This window comes from Mytilus edulis, chromosome 14, assembly GCF_963676685.1.
Source record: "Mytilus edulis chromosome 14, xbMytEdul2.2, whole genome shotgun sequence".
Lineage (NCBI taxonomy): Eukaryota > Metazoa > Mollusca > Bivalvia > Mytilida > Mytilidae > Mytilus > Mytilus edulis.
This window is the reverse complement of record NC_092357.1, coordinates 36572633-36592853: the sequence shown is the minus strand read 5'-3', so window position 1 is coordinate 36592853 and position 20221 is coordinate 36572633. Positions and strand designations below refer to the sequence as shown.

The following is a 20221-nucleotide window of genomic DNA, read 5'->3' as shown; positions in this document are numbered from 1 at the left end:
TTCGAAATGTAAAAAATATTAAAATACTTCCAGCTATATGAATGTCAATGCACTATACATCTTAAGTTTGTGACTTTGATAAATACATAGAAATGAGAATGAATGAGAAAGTTATTTCTCTTTTTCAGATGACCATCCATGTCTTCTGAGAAATGGAGATTGTTCACATTTTTGTTTCCCTGTTCCTTATACCAGCGGAATACTAAAGCTAGGACGTGTTTGTGGCTGTCCTTTTGGTATGAAAATGTCAGATAACCAGCGTGATTGTGTCATAAATCCTGACGAAAAGAAACGAAGTGAATGTCGTAAGGAGTTTTTCCAATGTAAAAATGAGAAGTGTATACCAAAAACCTTTCGCTGTGATGGAGACAATGATTGTATAGATATGTCAGATGAACAGAATTGTGAAAACGGTACGTGGTAAAAATATAAAAAAACAAAAAAAACGTGGGTCTATTTGTATGAATATCAAGCAAAATATTCTTTCATTATATAAATATATGGAAAAACAAAACTCTCCTCTTCTATGATTCTATTTTAAAAAAAGGAGTAAGTTATCTAAAAAAAAAAATAAGAAGTCAAGTTTATCTTAATATCCATTTATGACAGTAGATATTACATTTTGGATATATATGATATTACAAATTTTTGTTTCTAAGGCTGAATTCGGTAAAAGTATAAATTAAATTGTTCTATAATATACAGGAAAGTCCTGTTCATCAAAAGAATTTCATTGTAAAAATAGCCGCTGTATAAACAAGAACTGGCAGTGTGATGGCGATGATGATTGTGGAGACTTCAGTGACGAAACTAAATGTGGTAAGTAACCATGGTAACAAAGGTCATGATGTCATTTACTATATTGACATAAATAATAAAGTGGTGGATATCAAACTAAAGTAAAATTGAATTAAAAAGATGTGCAGTTATTGCCATGAGTATGGTACTCACAATAGATGTACATACATAGTTGTGGTCTATGGTAAAAGTCTTGAAACCAATGCAATATGGATGTTGGGTCATATATATATACATTAAAATAATGAAAAGCAGATCAATTTTAATACACAACTGAATTTTGTATTCATGAGATCCACATTCTTTTTATACATACTAAGTGTATATACATTAAAATATATACACTTAGTATGTATAAAAAGAATGTGGATCTCATGAATACAAAATTCAGTTGTGTATTAAAATTGATCTGCTTTTCAAAGAGGATATTATGATGTAATGTTTCATGAAGAAAAGCCAATTGTGATATCATAATTTAAAAGTAATAATCTGGGCAGTTTTTCAGCTCAGAAGATTTGTAAATTAAAATTTTATTTGTAGTTTTTATGCCCTGCTTATAGAACTATTTTACATCATATGCTTCATCCAACTTATTTCAAGTTCAATTTTTTTTTGGTCAAGGTAGTATGAAGATGTTATCACATCAGCAAGAAACTTTGTTTATTTAGTTGGATCTTTTCATTTATATGTTTAATTACTGTTTTGGCCCAAATTTTAAGGTTCACTGAAAATGAAAATCTGATGGTAGGAAATCAATTGATTCTCAGGTTTAAGCTTTTTGTTAAGGTAGTTCATTACAATAAATCTGTGGCCACATCAACATGAAACTAAATAAAAATGTTCATTATCATGTGACAGGGGTGTGGAAATGCTATGCCCGACTCGCCCGACTCGTACATTTGAACAACCGGACAAGTAATTTTTTTTGTCTTGGTTGCCCGTGGACAAGTAAAAAAAAATACTAGACAAAGTTCAAATCCAACAAAAACATAAAATAATTTCAAAACGTATAAAGATGTTTAATTTATGTAAAAGAAACAAATGTTCAGCAAGTAAAACATCAATGTTCATGACGATAAATATTACATGATACCGGAAATAGATCGATTACCAAAATAAATAAAAATAAGTATGCGAACCCGAGTCGCGTAACATTGCATTGGCTTTGTCCATTGACCCGGGATCGTCGATTAGGTTTTATCCATCATTTACCGGAAGTGTCATTTCTTTAAATTTTGTATCGAGATTCAGATTGATAAATACTTAATAAAAAGGTTGGCAAGCAAGACAAAAAGAGTCATGAGTCGAGTAGAGACCCGAAATGCAAATGGAGGACACAGAGTATCTAAAAAAAAAACGGAAGCGAGAATTTCAGACATCGTGGCTTATCTATGGAAATTCGGAAAATAAATTAATTTTTTGTCTTATTTATAGATGAAAGGTCAACATTATTTGTTGTCAAAGTGGAAAATAGAAGGGACGCTTTAATTGCCCATCAAGATAAATATTTTAATAAATATTATTAATCAAGAAAAAAACAAGTGTGTCAGTTGAGAGAAACACCACAAAATCAATAGTTTATCTATTATTTAGTTTACATTTCTTCAATCACTGTCCTCAAATTTAGTATATGTACCTACTGGCTACAATTTTTATTCAAAAACTGCTGCAAAATTGTCCTTTACATGTCATTTCATTGGTTGGTTTGCTGTTAGGTTTCTGTCCCATTGATGTGAACCCATTTCCTACTTTACTAATTTTTTACACATATAAATAAATAAATTTCATTTGTTTGTGATGCACAACAGTGCTAAGTAAGAATCATATATTAGCTAACAAGAAATACTTCAATATTTATTGGGATCATCAGGGCAAGTACATTTTTTTCCGGACAAGTTAAATTTTAGGTTTCACTTGCCCGGGGACAAGTGCTCACAACAACTATTTTCACACCCCTGTGTGAACTTTACAGTTTTGTTCCTCATTTCACAGTTCATGCCTGAAATGGTGTCCTATAAAAAAAAGAAGATGTGGTATGATTGACAATGAGACAACTGTCCACAAGAGACCAAAATGACACAGACATTAACAACTATAGGTTACCGTACGACCTTCAACAATGAGAAAAGCCCATATGGCATAGTCAGCTATGAAAGGCCCGGATAAGACAATGTAAAACAATTCAAACGAGAAAACTAACGGCATTATTTTATATAAAAAAAATGAACAGAAAACAAATAGACACAAATAATCTTCTTTTATTTTTTTCTAGCTCAGAAGACTTGTAATAGAGAACAGTTCCAGTGTAATAACACATTGTGTATTCACAAGAAATTTATGTGCGACACAGATAATGATTGTGGGGATGCATCAGACGAAGGAAAATTTTGTGGTGAGTTATCTCCCTTATTTGGATATTGATGATGATAACAATTAAAGATTTTTTATTTGACCAATAGTGAGGGTGACCAAAAGAATATGTGCAAGAAGATTATTTATTTGAAGTGAATAAAACAAAGCTAATAATAGTATTAAATCATCCTTTGTTTCTCAATTATATGAAATACAATATTCTCTAATTTTTTGTGCTATTTTCACATTTCTTGAGCTGTGTAAGAAATATATTTCTCCTCACTAGTGAAAAATCTGTTCTCAGCAAATAATTGGTTAAAATTTAATTGTGACAAATTTCTTCAGGGATGCTTTATCATAAGAAAGGCTTAATATCCTATACATAATATGATCATTATCAAATGAAATAGAAAAGGGACTTGGTACATAAATTTATGCTTGTATCTATAACTGCAATTTAGTGGATTTATTTCAAATCTATTTTTTTGCAACGCTGAAAACTATAAATAGTACTTTAGTTTTGTGATAGTCTATTTCTCTTGATTTGACAATGTCAAATTAATTTTCAGGTAAACATGAATGTTCGATTGGATATTTCCAGTGTTTAGACAAGCGCTGTATTCCTGCAAAAAAAATCTGTGATGGAAGCAATGACTGTTTTGATGGGAGTGATGAAATAGATTGTCCTGCTCTCAACTGTTCCTCAAACAGCTGGAAGTGTAGGACATCATGGCAATGTATTCCAAAGAGGAATAAGTGTGACAGGGCACCAGATTGTAAGGATGGCAGTGATGAGGAGGATTGTCGTAAGTTTTTGTATTGAATTAGGGGAGATAACTCATTTAGAAAAAGTTTGTTATGTTAAATGAGGGGAGATAACTCGTTTGAGAAAAAAAGTTTGTTATATTAAATGAGGGGAGATAACTCATTTAAAAAAGTTTGTTATATTATAATGAAGTTAGATAACTCATTTAGAAAAAGTTTGTTATATTATAATGAAGGGAATTAACTCATATAGAAAAAAGTTTGTTACATTTAATGATGGGAGATAACACATTTAGAAAAAGTTTGTTATATTATAACGAAGGGAGATAACCAGGGTTTCCGCTGGCGGTCGCCATTTTCGCAATTTGCGAAAAAATAATAATTGTGGCGATAAAAATTCGTCATTTGCGAAAGAATTTGGCGAAAGAAATATATAAACCGATTTGTTTTCCTCCATCTTGTTTATTTACTTTTTTTCGAGTTTCTCGGACTTTACCCGATCAGACAATACTCGGAATTCACCTTGACCTCATTAAGATTTAGACAGAAAATCAATAATCAGCTGATTGCATTTTATAGCTATCGACAACAAAGGACTAATTAATAAAGGTGTTGATTGAATTGTTTCACAAAATGATATGGTCAAATGGCTTCCGCTATAAATGTCACATACAGAATTTATTTACATCTTTGCGACGCACGTGTTTGAAGCAAACTTTTGACATCCCTCCCTTTAAAGATAGTTTTGTAAAGAAAGCTGTTGTTGTGACGAAAATTGTTCAAAAGCAAGAAAAATCTCCGATTTAAAACTTTACTTCTTTTATCCTTTGACTTTAATAAAGTCGTTTGAGTGACACATGTACGTGTTTAAAGCATAGTTGTACGTCTCAACTTTTTCATTTACGATGGTCAAGAAAAGAAAACTGTCGTTATGAAAAAATCTATCCAAAAGGCTGGGAACAACCCCTCGAATGAGAGTAACCCTTCAATTTAATGACTACACATGAAATGAGGGATCAATTTCATGAGATAAAAGCTTTTGTTTTGTTGTAAAAATTACTTCTTAGCACAAAAGGGCACAACGGGAAAAATATATTTATGTTACTTGGCGAAAAAAATAATAAAGTGGCGAAAAATATATTGTTTTGGCGAAAGAGGTGGCGAAAAAAATAATTGACCCAGGGGAAACCCTGGAGATAACTCATATAGAAAACAGTTTGTTACATTTAATGAGGGGAGATAACTCATTTAGAAAAAAGTTTGTTTTATTAAATGAGGGTTTGTTTATATATTAAATGAAGGAAAATAACTCATTTAGAAAAAGTTTGTTATATTAAATAAGGGAGATAACAAGTGATTAAATATCATGACTAAAAACTTACTTGAAGAATACTGTCATTTTGATCTTCAATTTTCTTTTATATTTTGTACCCCATTGAATATTTTTCAAGTCAATGCATTTTGAAAAAAAAAAATTTATTTTTCAACGTATTTTTAATCTTTCATCCTCAATTTTCTTTCTAGACTATCATTATGAAATCTATTACATACAATTTTGAGTCTCGCAATTCATGAGTAATGGTCCTTCATTTTGTTGGACAATTGTATTTTATGTTGTTTCTCTGCACTTTGTTAACAAATGATATACAGTCGACTCTCATTATGTCGAAGTCAGCCGGACCAGAGAAATATTTCGAGATACACGTAGTTCGACTCAAACGAACACCGAAAGTTTGACAATCTAAGGTACACAACTCTTGCTTAGCTTGGTAAAGCTAAAATAAATCTGGGTGAATATGGCAAGGGGATCGGTATTCTAGTATCCGATCGATGTATTTGTATGTCACAGTCTTTTATTATTATAATGACTTTTATTTTTACTTATTCAATTGTTTCAATTAAAAAAAAATCCTATGGCTTTTCCAAGAGAGTAATTTCCAATCGACAGTTTCGTAATTCAGGTCGCTAATAGCTGACAAAATTGTTTATTCTCGGATACAAGAGATTTAAGAAAATTTTGATTTCTATTAATTTTGTTTTATCTCACTCTTTCTTTTCAAAAGAATATATATAACAAGATAAAGACGCCGTTTGAGTAGTTTTTGGGTGATCATTAACGGAAGCCATAATCCTCACTTTATACACACCCAAGCTCATTAGTGTAAATCACAAATTAATTGTTTTGTAAACAATTTAAATACTTTTTCATGAACATTAACAATGTATCACTAATTATTTATAAAAAATCTATAAAAGATAATCTTAGGTAAACACTCATGGAAATAGCATGTCATAAATCAATACAGTGGTCAGTGACCGGAAATTGAATTACACGTGTATTGTCAGATTAACTCTTCAATCCATTTAAATCCCGGAGGTCATGTTTTGACATATATGTATTAGTTCGAGATAAAAAAAGAATTTTGAATGCTTTTGTTAACCTTGGACCGTAAATTTAGTTCGACTCAACCGAAATTTGGACTCATCCAATTTCGACTCATTAGGAGTCGAATTACATACTTTTGTATGGAATAAAGTTCGGGACCACGTGAATACTTCGACTCATCCGAAATTTTGAGTCAACCGAGTTTGAGACAACGAGAGTTAACTGTATTTTCTTTAAATTGTATATTTCAATTTGAAAAGTAGTTTTAGACATGAAAAATACTTTCCCTACAAGTTGTATTATGAAACTTGTAAATTTATCAATATCTTTGACCAAAAGGTTGTTATAACTGAAGATTAAGAAAGTTTAATTATTCTACCTCAGGAATAGATTACCTGAGCTGTATTTGGCAAAACATATTGAAACCTTTTGTCCTCAATACTCTTCAACTCCATACTTTATTTGGCCTTTTTATCATTTTTTGGGATACGATTGCTTTCAAGCAATCTGTAGACTTTTACCATTGACTCAGGGCTCATTCCCTCACGTCAGCCATTTTATTCTAAACTTCAGCAACATCTCAGATTCTTAGGATTGTTTTGCTTTAAAAGGTAAAAACAAGCAAACGGATTGAGCATAAACAACTTTCCTGTAATGTTCTTCTCATAACCTTCATGTTTGATATTTCCCTTGACTTATATGCATGTTTTTAACAACACGGAAAATCAGAATTAATCAGTATTTATATTTAGTGTTTTTATAAATTTAGAAACACGTCAGAGGGAATTCCTCAGTTTTGATAAATGCGAGAGTTCTCTGAATTCCGATAATTCTATTTCTGTCATATAAGAACTGAAGTGGAGTTTTTCTATATTTTACCGTTATGAAACTGATACTGTACTCTCATAAAGAAATGGAGACCCACTCATCATATCATTTAATAAACGTTCTTGTTCTAAATCTCAAGTCGCGGGTTTGTTTATGTATTAATGCACATGCGTATAGTTTTCTTGATTTCAAGGGGTATCAGATTGAGTGGTTGCTCTGGATTCCCCGCTTATAAATTAATTTGAAACTCATGGGATTCTTTCTATGTCTGTCTGCTATTGAGGGTTTAATATTGTTGTTGCATAATTTAAAATCATATGCATCATTTAAATTAAAATCAATGTAGTTTTACCTATAACACCCCTTCAGCTGTTCAGCCGAAATGAAATCTTCCTGGTCCATATTATCGTTTCGAGTTGTCTCCCTTCCGGAAATATTTCCCGTCAAAATCAAAATACAATGTGACTCGTCAAGAAAAATTAACTCGTTGGATGTCGATAAACGTCGTATTATATTAAGAGCGATCTCAATTTTAACAGAGGAGTGTGTACTGAAAGGAGTCATGCCCACTGACCAAAGGAAATTAATATTTAAAGACTTAGAAATGAGGGGGGATAGGAGGGGTCCTGATCCCGAAATCCCGGGCTTAAAAACACGAAATCCCGAAATCCCGGACTTAAAATAACAAAATCCCGAGGTTCCGAAATTCAAATAAAGAATTCCCGGATCCTGAGAGGGTCAATCCCGAAATCCCGAGCTTAAAAACAACCGATCCCGGAATCCCGATAAAGGTCCTATCCCCCCTCAGAAATAGGTATCAGGTCGTTCCGGCCCCAAACCGATCCGGTCCAAAGTCAATCCGGCCCAAAGTCGATCCGGCCCAAGTCGACCCGGCCCACGTCGATCCGGCCCCAAGTCGATCAGCTTGGGGATCGGCTTGTACCGTTGTGAATGTAACTATTTGTTATATACATTTTAATATAATTATACAAAAATTTTGAAAACTTGTAATAAAAACATAATCAACATAGTTGTTTTAAACTCATCTAAAGAAAATATTTTTCAAAGGCCTTTTTAAATTTTTTTTAACATACACCTTTTACATTATAATAAAAATCATAAACATTTATGAATTACAATTAATATATATCTTTATTTTTATTCCTTATAAATATAATTTTTATTGGGGCCGGATCGACGTGGGACGGATCAACTTAGGCCGGATCGACCCGAAAGCTCAGAAATGGGGTTCCTCCTAGAATTAACGGTGATAAGATACGAAGTGAAATACCTTCTCTCACTCTCAGTTAGTCTGAGATTACTCTGACGTCCAACGGCTGTTTTGCCAGACAAGCTTGGGCCGTGGGACGGCCCCAGCTTGTCTGGCAAAACAGCCACGGCCCAAGCTTGTCTGGCAAAACAGCCGTTGGACGTCAGAGTAATCTCGGACTAACTCTCAGTCTGAGCTCTCAGTGACTGCTGTGGAAAGTAAACTTGGAATTGATAGTACACAAATAAAACACAATAAGTACATTGCTCACACACTTGTATACGAGATTGGCTATTTTTAAAGTTGAGTGACTATTCAGATTATTACATTTCAGTGGCGGATCCAGAACTTTGCCTAAGGGGGGGGGGGGCCCGCTCCAGTCATGCATCAATGATTCCCTATGTAACCAACCAGTTTTTTCCCACGAAAGGGGGGCCACCAGGCCCCCCTTGGATCCGCCTATGCATTTGCATGTGCAGTTGAATTAGTTTTGACTGAAATAATACTATCCAGCTGTACCAGGACTTGCGGTCAGAAAACTTTCGAGTCAGTTTTTTGTACTCATACTCGAAAATCAACCAATGAAAGCTTTATTGTTTTTCGAGCATGATGTTTGTGCTCCAAGCACTGAGCAAAATTTTATGCCTTCAAGGCCAGGGCTGCCAAAAATGCGTTACTGTTACGACGGGCAGTGAGACTCACGCATGTTCATGTTTTTTTTGCAGCAGTATCCTTGGATCTATTTTTTCCTCTTTGATCTTTTCAATTTTGGCCAAATCTCACCAATTTGCTTAATGAAAATTTGGCAAAACTGCTATACATGTGTCAATAAAAACTATATGGCAATCGTATCCCTCAGAGCATTCTGCTCTTTGATTGAATCAATCAACACTAGTACTGATGAGTCTTTTGTGAACGAAACATTCATCTGGCACCAATACAAAATTTCAATCCTAGTATCTATGATGAGTTTATTTATATAATATCTTCTATAAACTGTTAGAAAATAGAATAACTGGTTTTTTTTAGCTTCCAGAAGTGACGAGACATGTCTGAAGGAGGAGTTTAGATGTAAGAAAGGAGGGTGTGTCCCTAAGACCTGGAAATGTGATGGACAGGAAGACTGTGAAGATGGGTCAGATGAACCAAACTCTTGTCGTAAGTTTAGTTTATAATGAGGGTGTGTCATGCTTAAGACCTCCTACAAATACTTCATTTCAATTGTTAAAAATCTGATTGACACAATTTTGTCAAACTGGATCTGATTGACACCTGATTTTGTTAAACTGCATGATATTTTTATCACATGGTTCAAACATGATTGTTTGATAGATATAAGAAGATGTGGAATGAGTGCCAATTAGACAACTCTCAATCCAAGTCACAATTTGTAAAAGTAATCCAGTATAGGTCAAAGTACAGTTTTCAACACAGAGCCCTGGCTTACACGGAACAGCAAGCTATTAAGGGCCCACTATATGACTAGTGTAAAACCATTCAAACAGGAAAAACATATACAAACAAGAAACGAGAAACACTTATGAACCATATCAACAAATGACTACTGAACATCAGATTCATCACTTAGGATTATAGTTCAATACGTGATTGGTTGAGTGTGTTTAGTTTAAGACTTAATTTTTTAAGGGAGTTTAAATCACGATTGGTTGACTTGATAAAGTCCACAGCATTTTTGGTTGAATTTATAGTTATATGCATACCTGCCAACTTTTCAAAATGCCCATGGGGGTTTTACGTGAAAGATGGTTCTTATAGTCCTACAAAACCTTCAAGGGGGCCTTCAAATATATTCTAATGTGTTTTTTCTGGTTTCATCGTGCTTTAAAAAGCTCATAGCCATTGTAAAATTAATTGTTTTCTTTAAAATAGTGGACAAAATTGCTCTTACAAAATTTCCACTTGGGAGCCCACATGAGTGTGGTTTGCCTGTTAATATACACATATGAGTGTTTATATGAATGTGTTTATTTACAATATATTTACACATGAGTGTGGTTTGCCTGTTAATATACACATATGAGTGTTTATATGAATGTGTTTATGTATTCTAATATTTTTGAATTTGTTTGTTACAGCTAATCCCACATGTTCTTTTGATCGTTTCCGTTGTGAGAATGGTCGTTGTGTTTCTAAGTTGTGGGTTTGTGATGGTGATGATGACTGCGGTGACAACAGCGATGAAGACAAAGCCTTAACTTGCCGTAAGTTTTATTGCTGTAGAATTTAAGTTTCAGCATACTGTGGATTCATTTATTTTATTCATGGGTACAAATCTCATGGATTGAGGAAAACTTCGTGGATGTTTGATTTTGAGGTTTTTCAAAAGTAGATATAAGAAGATGTGGTGTCAATGAGACAACTCTCCATCCAAATAACAATTTATAAAAGTAAACCATTATAGGTCAATGTACGGACTTCAACACAGAGCCTTGGCTCACACCGAACAACAAGCTATAAAGGGCCCCAAAATTACTAGTGTAAAACCATTCAAACAGGAAAACCAACGGTCTAATCTATATTAAATAAACAAACGAGAAACGAGAAACAGGTATAAATTACATAAACAAACGACAACTACTGTACATCAGATTCCTGACAGGTGCAAACATTTGCAGTGGGATTAAACGTTTTAATGGATCCAAACCTTCTCCCTTTTTTTGAAACAATAGCATAACATCACAACATAGAAAAACACACGATAAAATTTCAATTAGCAGGCTTAACTCAATCAAAAAACATACATTAATACACTATAAACGAATAAATTTGATCTGCTACATTTAGTTATACTGGAAATTTGCAATTTTGTGAACATTTAAATTAGTGTTTTCCCTATACCAACAAAATTCTTGAAAATTGTTTCCAACAGATAATAATGTAAATTGATAAATTTTTATGTGCATTTATTGTTGCATTTTACACATCTATGTTGTGATTTGAACAAACTATTGGCTTGGAAATATTTGTTACCATTTTATACTTATTCAAAATAACCCTTCTGCAGAATTTGACAAAAAATATATATATTATTAGAGCACTGTCATCTAGTGAAAATATATATATTATTAGAACACTGTCATCTAGTGGACGAAGAAATGTATGCAGGTATGCAGGATATTTTTTTCTCATACAGAATGTTTAAGTCACCAACATTAGTTAACAATTTAATATAAAACAACTCAAATGTAAGTGAATTAAAAAAAGTTTTTTATTTTCAGCACCACCCCCCTTTTACTGTCCAAGAGATCAGTGGGAGTGTCCAGGGGATTACAGACAGTGTATAAATAAAACCCAGGTGTGCGATGGTCAACCTGACTGTCCAGGAGGAAATGATGAAAGTCCATTATGTAGTAAGTCTGCTGTTGTTATAGTGTTTTGATGAGGACTATTCCAGAGTTAATTGTGGGGGAATGGAGCCAGGTTGAAAGTAGTCTTCTAATTTTGATATCATATGAGTATTTGGGTTTGTAAACTAGTATTAAGACAGAAACACATACAATTTCTAATTAGAATTTTATGCGAATGAGTTTTGGTAGAAAATGTCTTCCAAGGGTGAATTTATAGAGTTAACATATCAATAAAATCCTTTTAAGGTTGTACCTAACACTACAGGGAGATAACTCTGTAAAATCAGCAGAACGTTTTAATGACGTTGTGTTCATAAGGGGATATTAAGCTTCTCAATGATCAAAATAAGTTTTTGTCAAACTGCTATATAACCAGTGTAATTTTTCTGATGAAACGGTTGGTCCAAATTTTTTGAAATTTTTTTATTTTTGTCAAAGGGTCAAAGTAAATACTGTCAAAATTTTAAGAAAATTAAATGATCCAAATTAATTTTAGTTAAAGTGTTAGGTACCACCTTAAATAACTTTCAATACTTTGAATACATATTAAGATAATTTTGAATACTTTGAATACATATTTAGATATTTGAAACATGTATGACATCCATAACATAAAACTCAAACATTATATGGCGAAAGGGAAACAACTTCATATATATAAAATTGAGAATGGAAATGGGGAATGTGTCAAAGAGACAACAACCCGACCAAATAAAAAACAACAGCAGAGGGTCACCAACAGGTCTACAATGTAGGGAGAAATTCCCACACCCGGAGGCGTCCCTCAGCTGGCCCCTAAACAAATATATATATATATTAGCAGCCAACATTTTGCATGTAAAAAATACCTAAATTATTTCAAACTTGTTCATCTGAATAGTGAGTAAAATGTTATGATATGTAGAAATTTTTATTGTGCAAGCACTATTGCAATCATATCTTTGAAATTATTAAAAAAAAGATAGACAATCCTGTATTTTTTCCTTTAAAAGTTATATTGCTGATAAAATTTCAAATTTCTTTGCAGATAATGATGAATGCTTAGTAAACTTAGGTGGTTGTCAATTTGAATGTATTCAAACTCCTAGAGGAGCTGAGTGCATTTGTCCTAAAGGGCTGCAATTAAATGGAACTAAAGACTGCATAGGTATGTATATAGAATTTTTATAGAACTATATTTGATATATAGGGCCTCAGGGAAGATTAGTTTATTGTAACTAACTAAGTTTACCCTCTTTAAATAAAGAATTTATTATTATTATTATATAGTAACACACATCCTTGCTCACCGCTAGAAAAAAATTACATGTCAAATTAAAAAAACTAATAGACTTGAGACACAGGATTGGTTTTAAAATTTATATTTTCAGTATCACATATATATATTAAGCTAAATAATGTTATTTTCCATAATCATACTATTTAAGTCACAGCCTTTTTGTCTTGATGTGGCTTAAAGCAAAAAATCAATCAATCAATCAATCATACTACATGTATTTGAGCAGAAGAATCCACAGTATTGTGCAAACGGTAACTGTTATCTCAGGGCTGTTCCAGAAAAAAAACTAATTTAGGAAGGCATTTTTTTTTGTAAATTTTATGTGGGTGGTTGTTTTCGAAATTACAAAATGCAAAGGAAGTGTTATTCTAATTTATTTTTATTTCTGTCAGTGGTGGGGGTTAAAAAAAGTACCCTTTCTGGGCGATGGGGACATAGTCTTTAACAGCCTCCAGATGTTTTGTTATACATACCTGTCAACCTGTGACGATGAAAATGCAGGTCATGACCTGCATTGAAGAATCAAATCTCAGGTCATAACGCGTACGAACTTTTTCGAGCTGAATTTCAGTATTTATGGTACATTTTCTTATAATGTATATCAAAGATACCAAAACATCAATGCATGTTCACTTGGTTAAATCATTTTAAATCTTATTTATTATTATTTCATTACGCTTTTAAAGATTTTTATAAACTTGTGTATCACGATCTTATGTCCTTTACTCTTTGTCATCACCTAATATTTATTTTTAAAATGTAATTTTAAAATGAGACTACTGGATAAGTAGCCTTTAAACATACCATATAGAGGTATTACATGTATGAACATTCATCTCTCAATTGAGAAGGAAATTAGAGTATGATAAAATATAGTAATACAGTTAAAGGAAGTATAAATGTAAAAAATAATTTTCAACTTTTTTAAAAAAATTGTATAAAGGTATAAAAATAATGAAAAGTTATTTTTCAATATGTATTTGAATTTTATATTATTATGATTTAATCTTTTTCACCCATAAAACGTAAATATAAGGAATAATTTTGAATGGTGACAAATAAGGGGAAGTAACTCTTAGTTGAAATATCTTTGTAAAACAACAGGGCAATTTATTTACAACCTAAAGCTAAGGTAATTGGTGTTAATCAACAGTGTGTTTGACACCAAAGCTGTCAAGTGAAGCCATGCACTTAATGGGTCACTTAATTTGACAGTTTACATAGCTAGATGAACTGCATGTTCATGGAAGAATTACGAATTTGCCGGTATTTCAAAGGAATATTACTTATGAAAATCAATCTCAAGGCTAAGAAATACGGGTGAAATCGGGTCATTTTCGGAATTTCCGGGTTATTTCAATGACCCGGCGGGTGATCCGGGTGATCCCTCAGAATTGTGAAAATCTCGGGTCACACCCGCAGAATCCGGGTCAGTTGACAGGTATGGTTATAATTAAAATTTACTATTTTGTAGACACCAATGAATGTGATCCTCCTGGACTGTGTAGTCAACATTGTATCAACACTAAAGGCTCATATAAATGTATATGTGAGGAAGGGTATGAGTTAGTCAAAGGAAAACAGTGTTTAGCTATCAGAAGTAAGTAACTATACTCAATCTGTGTTTTGTAAATTCAGAAACTTTTTGCAATGTTTGTTATTGCGAAAATTATGGCAGCAAATGTTCTCAAAATTAAAAACTCACATTATCAAATTTGTTTCCTTCATCATGTTCATACATGCATGTTTTTGGCAGTTGCTATTCAAGAAAGACAAAAATACAGAATAAAAGGACCTGTTGATCAGAGCTTTTCCAGGAAAATAATGTCTGGGTAGGTTGGACTGCACTTAATATCAAATAATAGGATTGGAAACAGTACAAATCTGTTTTAATATGGAAAAAAGTTAATAATTGTGTACATCCTTAATATTATGGTCTATTATAAAAACAAAAATAAATTATTCTAATCATCATTTCAAATTAATTTCAGATGAGACCAAACCATATTTAGTTGTTACCAGTCAGAACGAGTTAGTGAAAGGTGATCCCTCCTTACAACATTACATTTCCATGCCAATGCCAGGGGTCAGATCAATGACAGGGCTAGATGTCCACATCGCTGACAACAGAGTTTATTTCTCGGATTCGTCACAGAAGAAAATTTACAGAGTTCAAACAGATGGCTCAAATCTTACTGAGGTAATTCTTATTTCATGTACTAATGGAAGGATACTTTGATTCATTATTATTCGTTGATACATGCACTGTGACACAACACATGGTTATTTGGAACAGTAGTTTATTAAAGCCGGTCTGGACCAGTGTCCATAACGGACGGTCTCCTCTATACAGTCAAATACATAAGTATATATACAGAATATAAACAGTGTCAAGGTTTCTATTAATTTGACCATTATAGTCTTAAATCAAAAGATACAGGGATGAATATCATTAAGTTGACTCTAATTGACATGTTTTGACCAACCCTGGAAATTGATGTTTGAAGAATACACATATTTCGAGTGTTTTAACTAATTGTTCTTGCTATACATGTCACCACCTGGTCTGCATGTAAATATGTTATATCCAACGTAGTGGTCAATTGAACAACCTTTTACAAGGTCATGATTTTCTTAATAGATATTCCCCTGTATTTATTTTATTCAATTTAATAAACATTTTGAGAATGTATAATCATAAATATAAATATATATATATATATTTATATTTTTTAAGCCCATCATATTGTCACAGCACCTCTTTCATGGATTTCATGATAATGGATGAACCATGCATTTGAATGCTCAATGAAGTGTAAATTTCTCATAGGATTGTATACTAACTTTGTCAAAACCCTGAAATAGTATCAAGGATGATATAATTTATCTTCAATCCAAAAAAATTGGTACCTGCAAAAATAATTTCCTTCTTTAGGTATTTCACGTTGGAATAAATTGAAAAGAGAACATGCTGTGGACCAGATCATTTAAATCTCTTTTTAGAAGTATTGAAATCATTATCGTTCGTTCCTCCGTCCGTCCATTTGTTTATCTGTCCCGCTTCAGGTTAAAGTTTTTGGTCGAGGTAGTTTTTAATGAAGTTGAAGTCAAATCAACTTGAAACTTAGTACACATGTTCCCTATGATATAATCTTTCTGATTTTAATGCCAAATTAGAGATTTTCCCCCATTTTCCAGTCCACCAAACATAGAAAATGATAGTGCGGATGGTGCATTTGTGTACTGGGGACACATTCTTGTTTGTAGAAGTTTAAGTCATATTTTCTATTCAATTGCTATTAATTAAAATCTCTATTGAATGTATTAACATATTCTTTTCTGTAGGTATTTCCAGTAGGAATTAATGTTGTAGAAGATTTAGCTGTGGACTGGATTGGGGGTAATCTGTACTGGAATGATTATGTCTTAGAGACCATTGAAGTAGCCAGACTTGATGGAAGTTATAAAACCATACTGTTTAGTGAGAATATTACCAACCCTAGAGGAATAGGAGTGGATCCTAGACAAGGGTAGGACAATAAACTTGACAGCTTTAAGGGCTTTATATATATCGATTATGTCTCTAGATATCTCATATGTTTGAAATGTGTCAATTTTGTACAGTAGAGTTTAAATTCAAGTGTTCCAAATTTTTAGGATAGTATCATGTGTAGTAATTAGCAAAAATATAAGATCCCATATTTATTATCCAAATTTAAAAAACATATTCTAAAATATTTGTTTTCTCACCACCATTGTTTTGATTAATCCTTATTTAATATTTTATAGAATATTTTATCTAAGATTTTTTTCCTGTAAAATTCAGGATTTAATTTGCAAAAATCACTAAATTCTGTGAAAACATTACCATTGTGTGTTTATTTCTACCATGCAAGTGTCCATACTGAACCTGGTATGAATTTTATTTGCAGTGCTCGCTTCTTGTTTTGGACAGATTGGGGACAGAATCCTCGTATTGAGAGGGCAGGAATGGATGGCTCTGGCCGTATCATTATTGTATCGGAGAAGCTGTATTGGCCAAATGGTCTATCTATAGATTATCCAAACAGACGTCTATACTTTGCTGATGCTAGACTTGATTTTATTGAGTACTGTAACTACGACGGTTCTGGACGGACACAAGTGTTTGCTAATGACCATGTAAGTATCTCAACAGATTCAGAGGCCAGCAAGACTTATACATGGTGTTTACCCTGTCTGCATTTGCTCCATTATTGGTTTTGAGTTAAATTTAACTCAGATTTTGATTTCATTGAAAACAATAGTTAGGTTAAATTTAAAGGGCCTTTGATGACTTGGTAACTGCTAATTGGCATCTTTGAATAAGGATTACATTAAATGCATTGAAAACCAGGAGTCGATTTCACAAAAAAACTTACGACTAAGATTGATCGTAAGTATACTGAATTATGCATGACTTAAGACCAATCTTAGTCGTAAGTTTTTTTGTGAAACAGACTCCAGTATTGTACTGTCAGACTGGATATTTTATCTTCCAAAATTCATTGTTTTCTCTGATAATTCTAAAAAAAAAGTGCAGAGAAGTGATAATTCTTTAGATCCTATCAAGCCAATGAAATGCAGTTTATTGACGACATGCTATATTTTATATTTAGATATTCAAGTTACGATATGATGTATTTTTGAAGTTAAGAACTACTATTGTCAAGATTACTATTTGTATTAAGAAATATTTTTGACAGTAGATTTTCAATTTTCAATCATTTGTTTGTTTGATGATATTCCAGTTTCTACGTCATCCTCATGGTCTAGTGGTTTTTGAGGACACTGTATTTTGGACAGACCGTGTAGCAGGACAGGTCTCTCAGTGTAACAAATTTAACTGTTCATCAAGGGAGGTTACTGTTAGCAGAGTAACCAGACCACTTGGTGTTGCCATTTTCCATCCTGTGAGACAACCACAAGGTAAAGAATTCATTCAGTAAAAATCATAGTACTGTGGACTAATTTATATTCGTGAAATATTAAATTTTGTGGACTTCATCACGAAATTACATGTTCAACCAATTACAAATTTTCAATTGTCTTATATGCGGTCTTTGTCAGTACCACAAAATGAATTATTTATGAAAATGTTTTCTCCAAACAATATAAATTGATACCTACAAAAATAAATTAATTTTTGGATGTAACACGTCTTCTGATTGGCTGACATTTTTTTGTTATCAGACCATAGACATAATTTCGTCATGTGACCCTGACGTCATCAACTTTTTTCAAGGTTTTCTACGGTTTAAAATGGAATTTAGAATTAAATTATAAGAAATGACTAAAATATTTTTTCTGTCTATCTGAAATAACATAAAAATGTGGTGCACACTGTTAAATAACACGCTACGTGCGCTATTCAGTGTGCACCATTTTTTTTTATGTTATTTCTTCATAGACAGAAAAAATATTACAGTCATTCCTTAAGTAAATAAATCCACAGTATTTAAAACTGAGATTTTAAGTTTTGCTAACTACAATTGCAACTACAGTTAAGACCAGGATGCTATATGAAATATCTGGGGAGAATACTGAAAGACGCACGTACACTAACAAAAAAGCTACAGAACCCACATTCACTAATTAAACTTCAATTCCTATAAAGAAACTCCCATATAAATTATAATGGAAAAGTCTTAACTTGAAAGTATAAAAAAAAAGTGAATATACATTTTCGGGAAAATTTACATTTTCCATTAAACATTGATGATTTGAAGCACATAAAAATTATGATATTGATCACTATACAGCAGTTCCATGATACGGTAGTCAGTTGAATCTGTCATGTGACTTCCATCACCATGTGACCAAAATGTAGGCATCGTCACTTCCAACACTTGGTGAGTAAAAGGGGGATTTTATGCTGCACAAAATATTTTGGAAATTAAAATCTAATAAGATGGTCACCCTCCTACAGTCTCACAGGGATTAAGATTAAATACTAATGGAACATAGATTATTTTTACACCACTCTACAAAATGAGGATTTGAAAGAGGGACGAAAGACACCAAAGGGATAGTCAAACTCATAAATCTAAAACAAACTGATGAAGTGCTTGTAACTTTTAATAGAGCAGGGATACAGGCATGCATTTGATCTGTTAATGATGTGATAAAGGCTTATGAAATTGACATAATTCCAAAAAATTATTAATACATTACTGTCTGATTGAAGACTTATTACAAATATTTTTTGGCAAATTTGAATATGAATAGTAGAATGTGTGTTATTTTAAACCCCTTCCAAAAAAAAAATAAAAAAATTAAATGTTTAATTTTCTAAAAAGAATAACATGGTGTGTAGGTCTTTTTTTAAAATTTATTTTATGTTCAAAGTGTCTCAAAACCTACTGACGGGTAAGTATAATTGTAATACATTATTTTCTATTATAGAGGAGAGTCCATGTGAAAAGAACCAATGCAGCCATCTGTGTTTGTTATCTCCAACAAAGAACTACACATGTGCTTGTCCTGGGGGTATGGTACTGGACAAAGACAATCATCAGTGTATTTCTAATGGTGGGTAGGATTATCTCCCTTATTCTGCCTCCCTACAGTCTCTACACTCCTTCTTTAGTCATCTTTTTTATACCCCTGCTTTGAAAAAAAGGGGGGTATACTGTTTTACCTCTGTCTGTCCTGTCAGTCCGTCAGTCCATCAGTCTGTTAGGTCAGTCCGTCCGTCCCATGAATATTTTTCGTCACATTTTTCTCCGGAACTACACTACCAGGATTTCTGAATTTTGGTTTTCTGGCTTGATATGAGTCAGCTATACCGTGTGATACGATTTCAGATTCATCACTCAACAACTTCCTGTTTACCGAACACTTGTTTGATTTTACACATGATAGCCAAGTTGAAAATTTTTCGTCACATTTTTCTCAGGAACTACAATACAAGGATTTCTGAAATTTGGTTTAAGGGTTAATATAAGTCAGCTATACCGTGTGATGCTTTTTCAGATTCATCACTCGACAACTTCCTGTTTACCGAACACTTGCATATTTTTACACAATTAATATTATCCACTTGCAGCGGGGGTATCATCAGTGAGCAGTAGCTCGCAGTTTCACTTGTTTTATCATTGAAACAGAACTACACATTCCTATGCTGACTTTGCAATCATAAAAATTTCAAGGAATAA

The 20221-nt window shown here is 32.7% G+C and overlaps 1 protein-coding gene across 1 annotated transcript in view; it reads left to right on the top strand.

Annotated features, from left to right (window-relative positions):
* The window catches only part of LOC139503232 (low-density lipoprotein receptor-related protein 2-like), a 126002-nt gene that overhangs the window by 40835 nt on the left and 64946 nt on the right, over window positions 1-20221 (top strand). Inside the window, exons 18-31 of the mRNA XM_071292991.1 lie at window positions 129-413; window positions 706-819; window positions 3071-3190; window positions 3720-3956; window positions 9429-9557; window positions 10496-10621; window positions 11639-11770; window positions 12795-12914; window positions 14521-14646; window positions 15038-15246; window positions 16392-16576; window positions 16979-17207; window positions 17816-17993; window positions 19470-19595. Of these exons, the coding sequence (XP_071149092.1) occupies window positions 129-413; window positions 706-819; window positions 3071-3190; window positions 3720-3956; window positions 9429-9557; window positions 10496-10621; window positions 11639-11770; window positions 12795-12914; window positions 14521-14646; window positions 15038-15246; window positions 16392-16576; window positions 16979-17207; window positions 17816-17993; window positions 19470-19595 (2316 nt within the window). The remainder of the gene's footprint in view (window positions 1-128; window positions 414-705; window positions 820-3070; window positions 3191-3719; window positions 3957-9428; window positions 9558-10495; window positions 10622-11638; window positions 11771-12794; window positions 12915-14520; window positions 14647-15037; window positions 15247-16391; window positions 16577-16978; window positions 17208-17815; window positions 17994-19469; window positions 19596-20221) is intronic.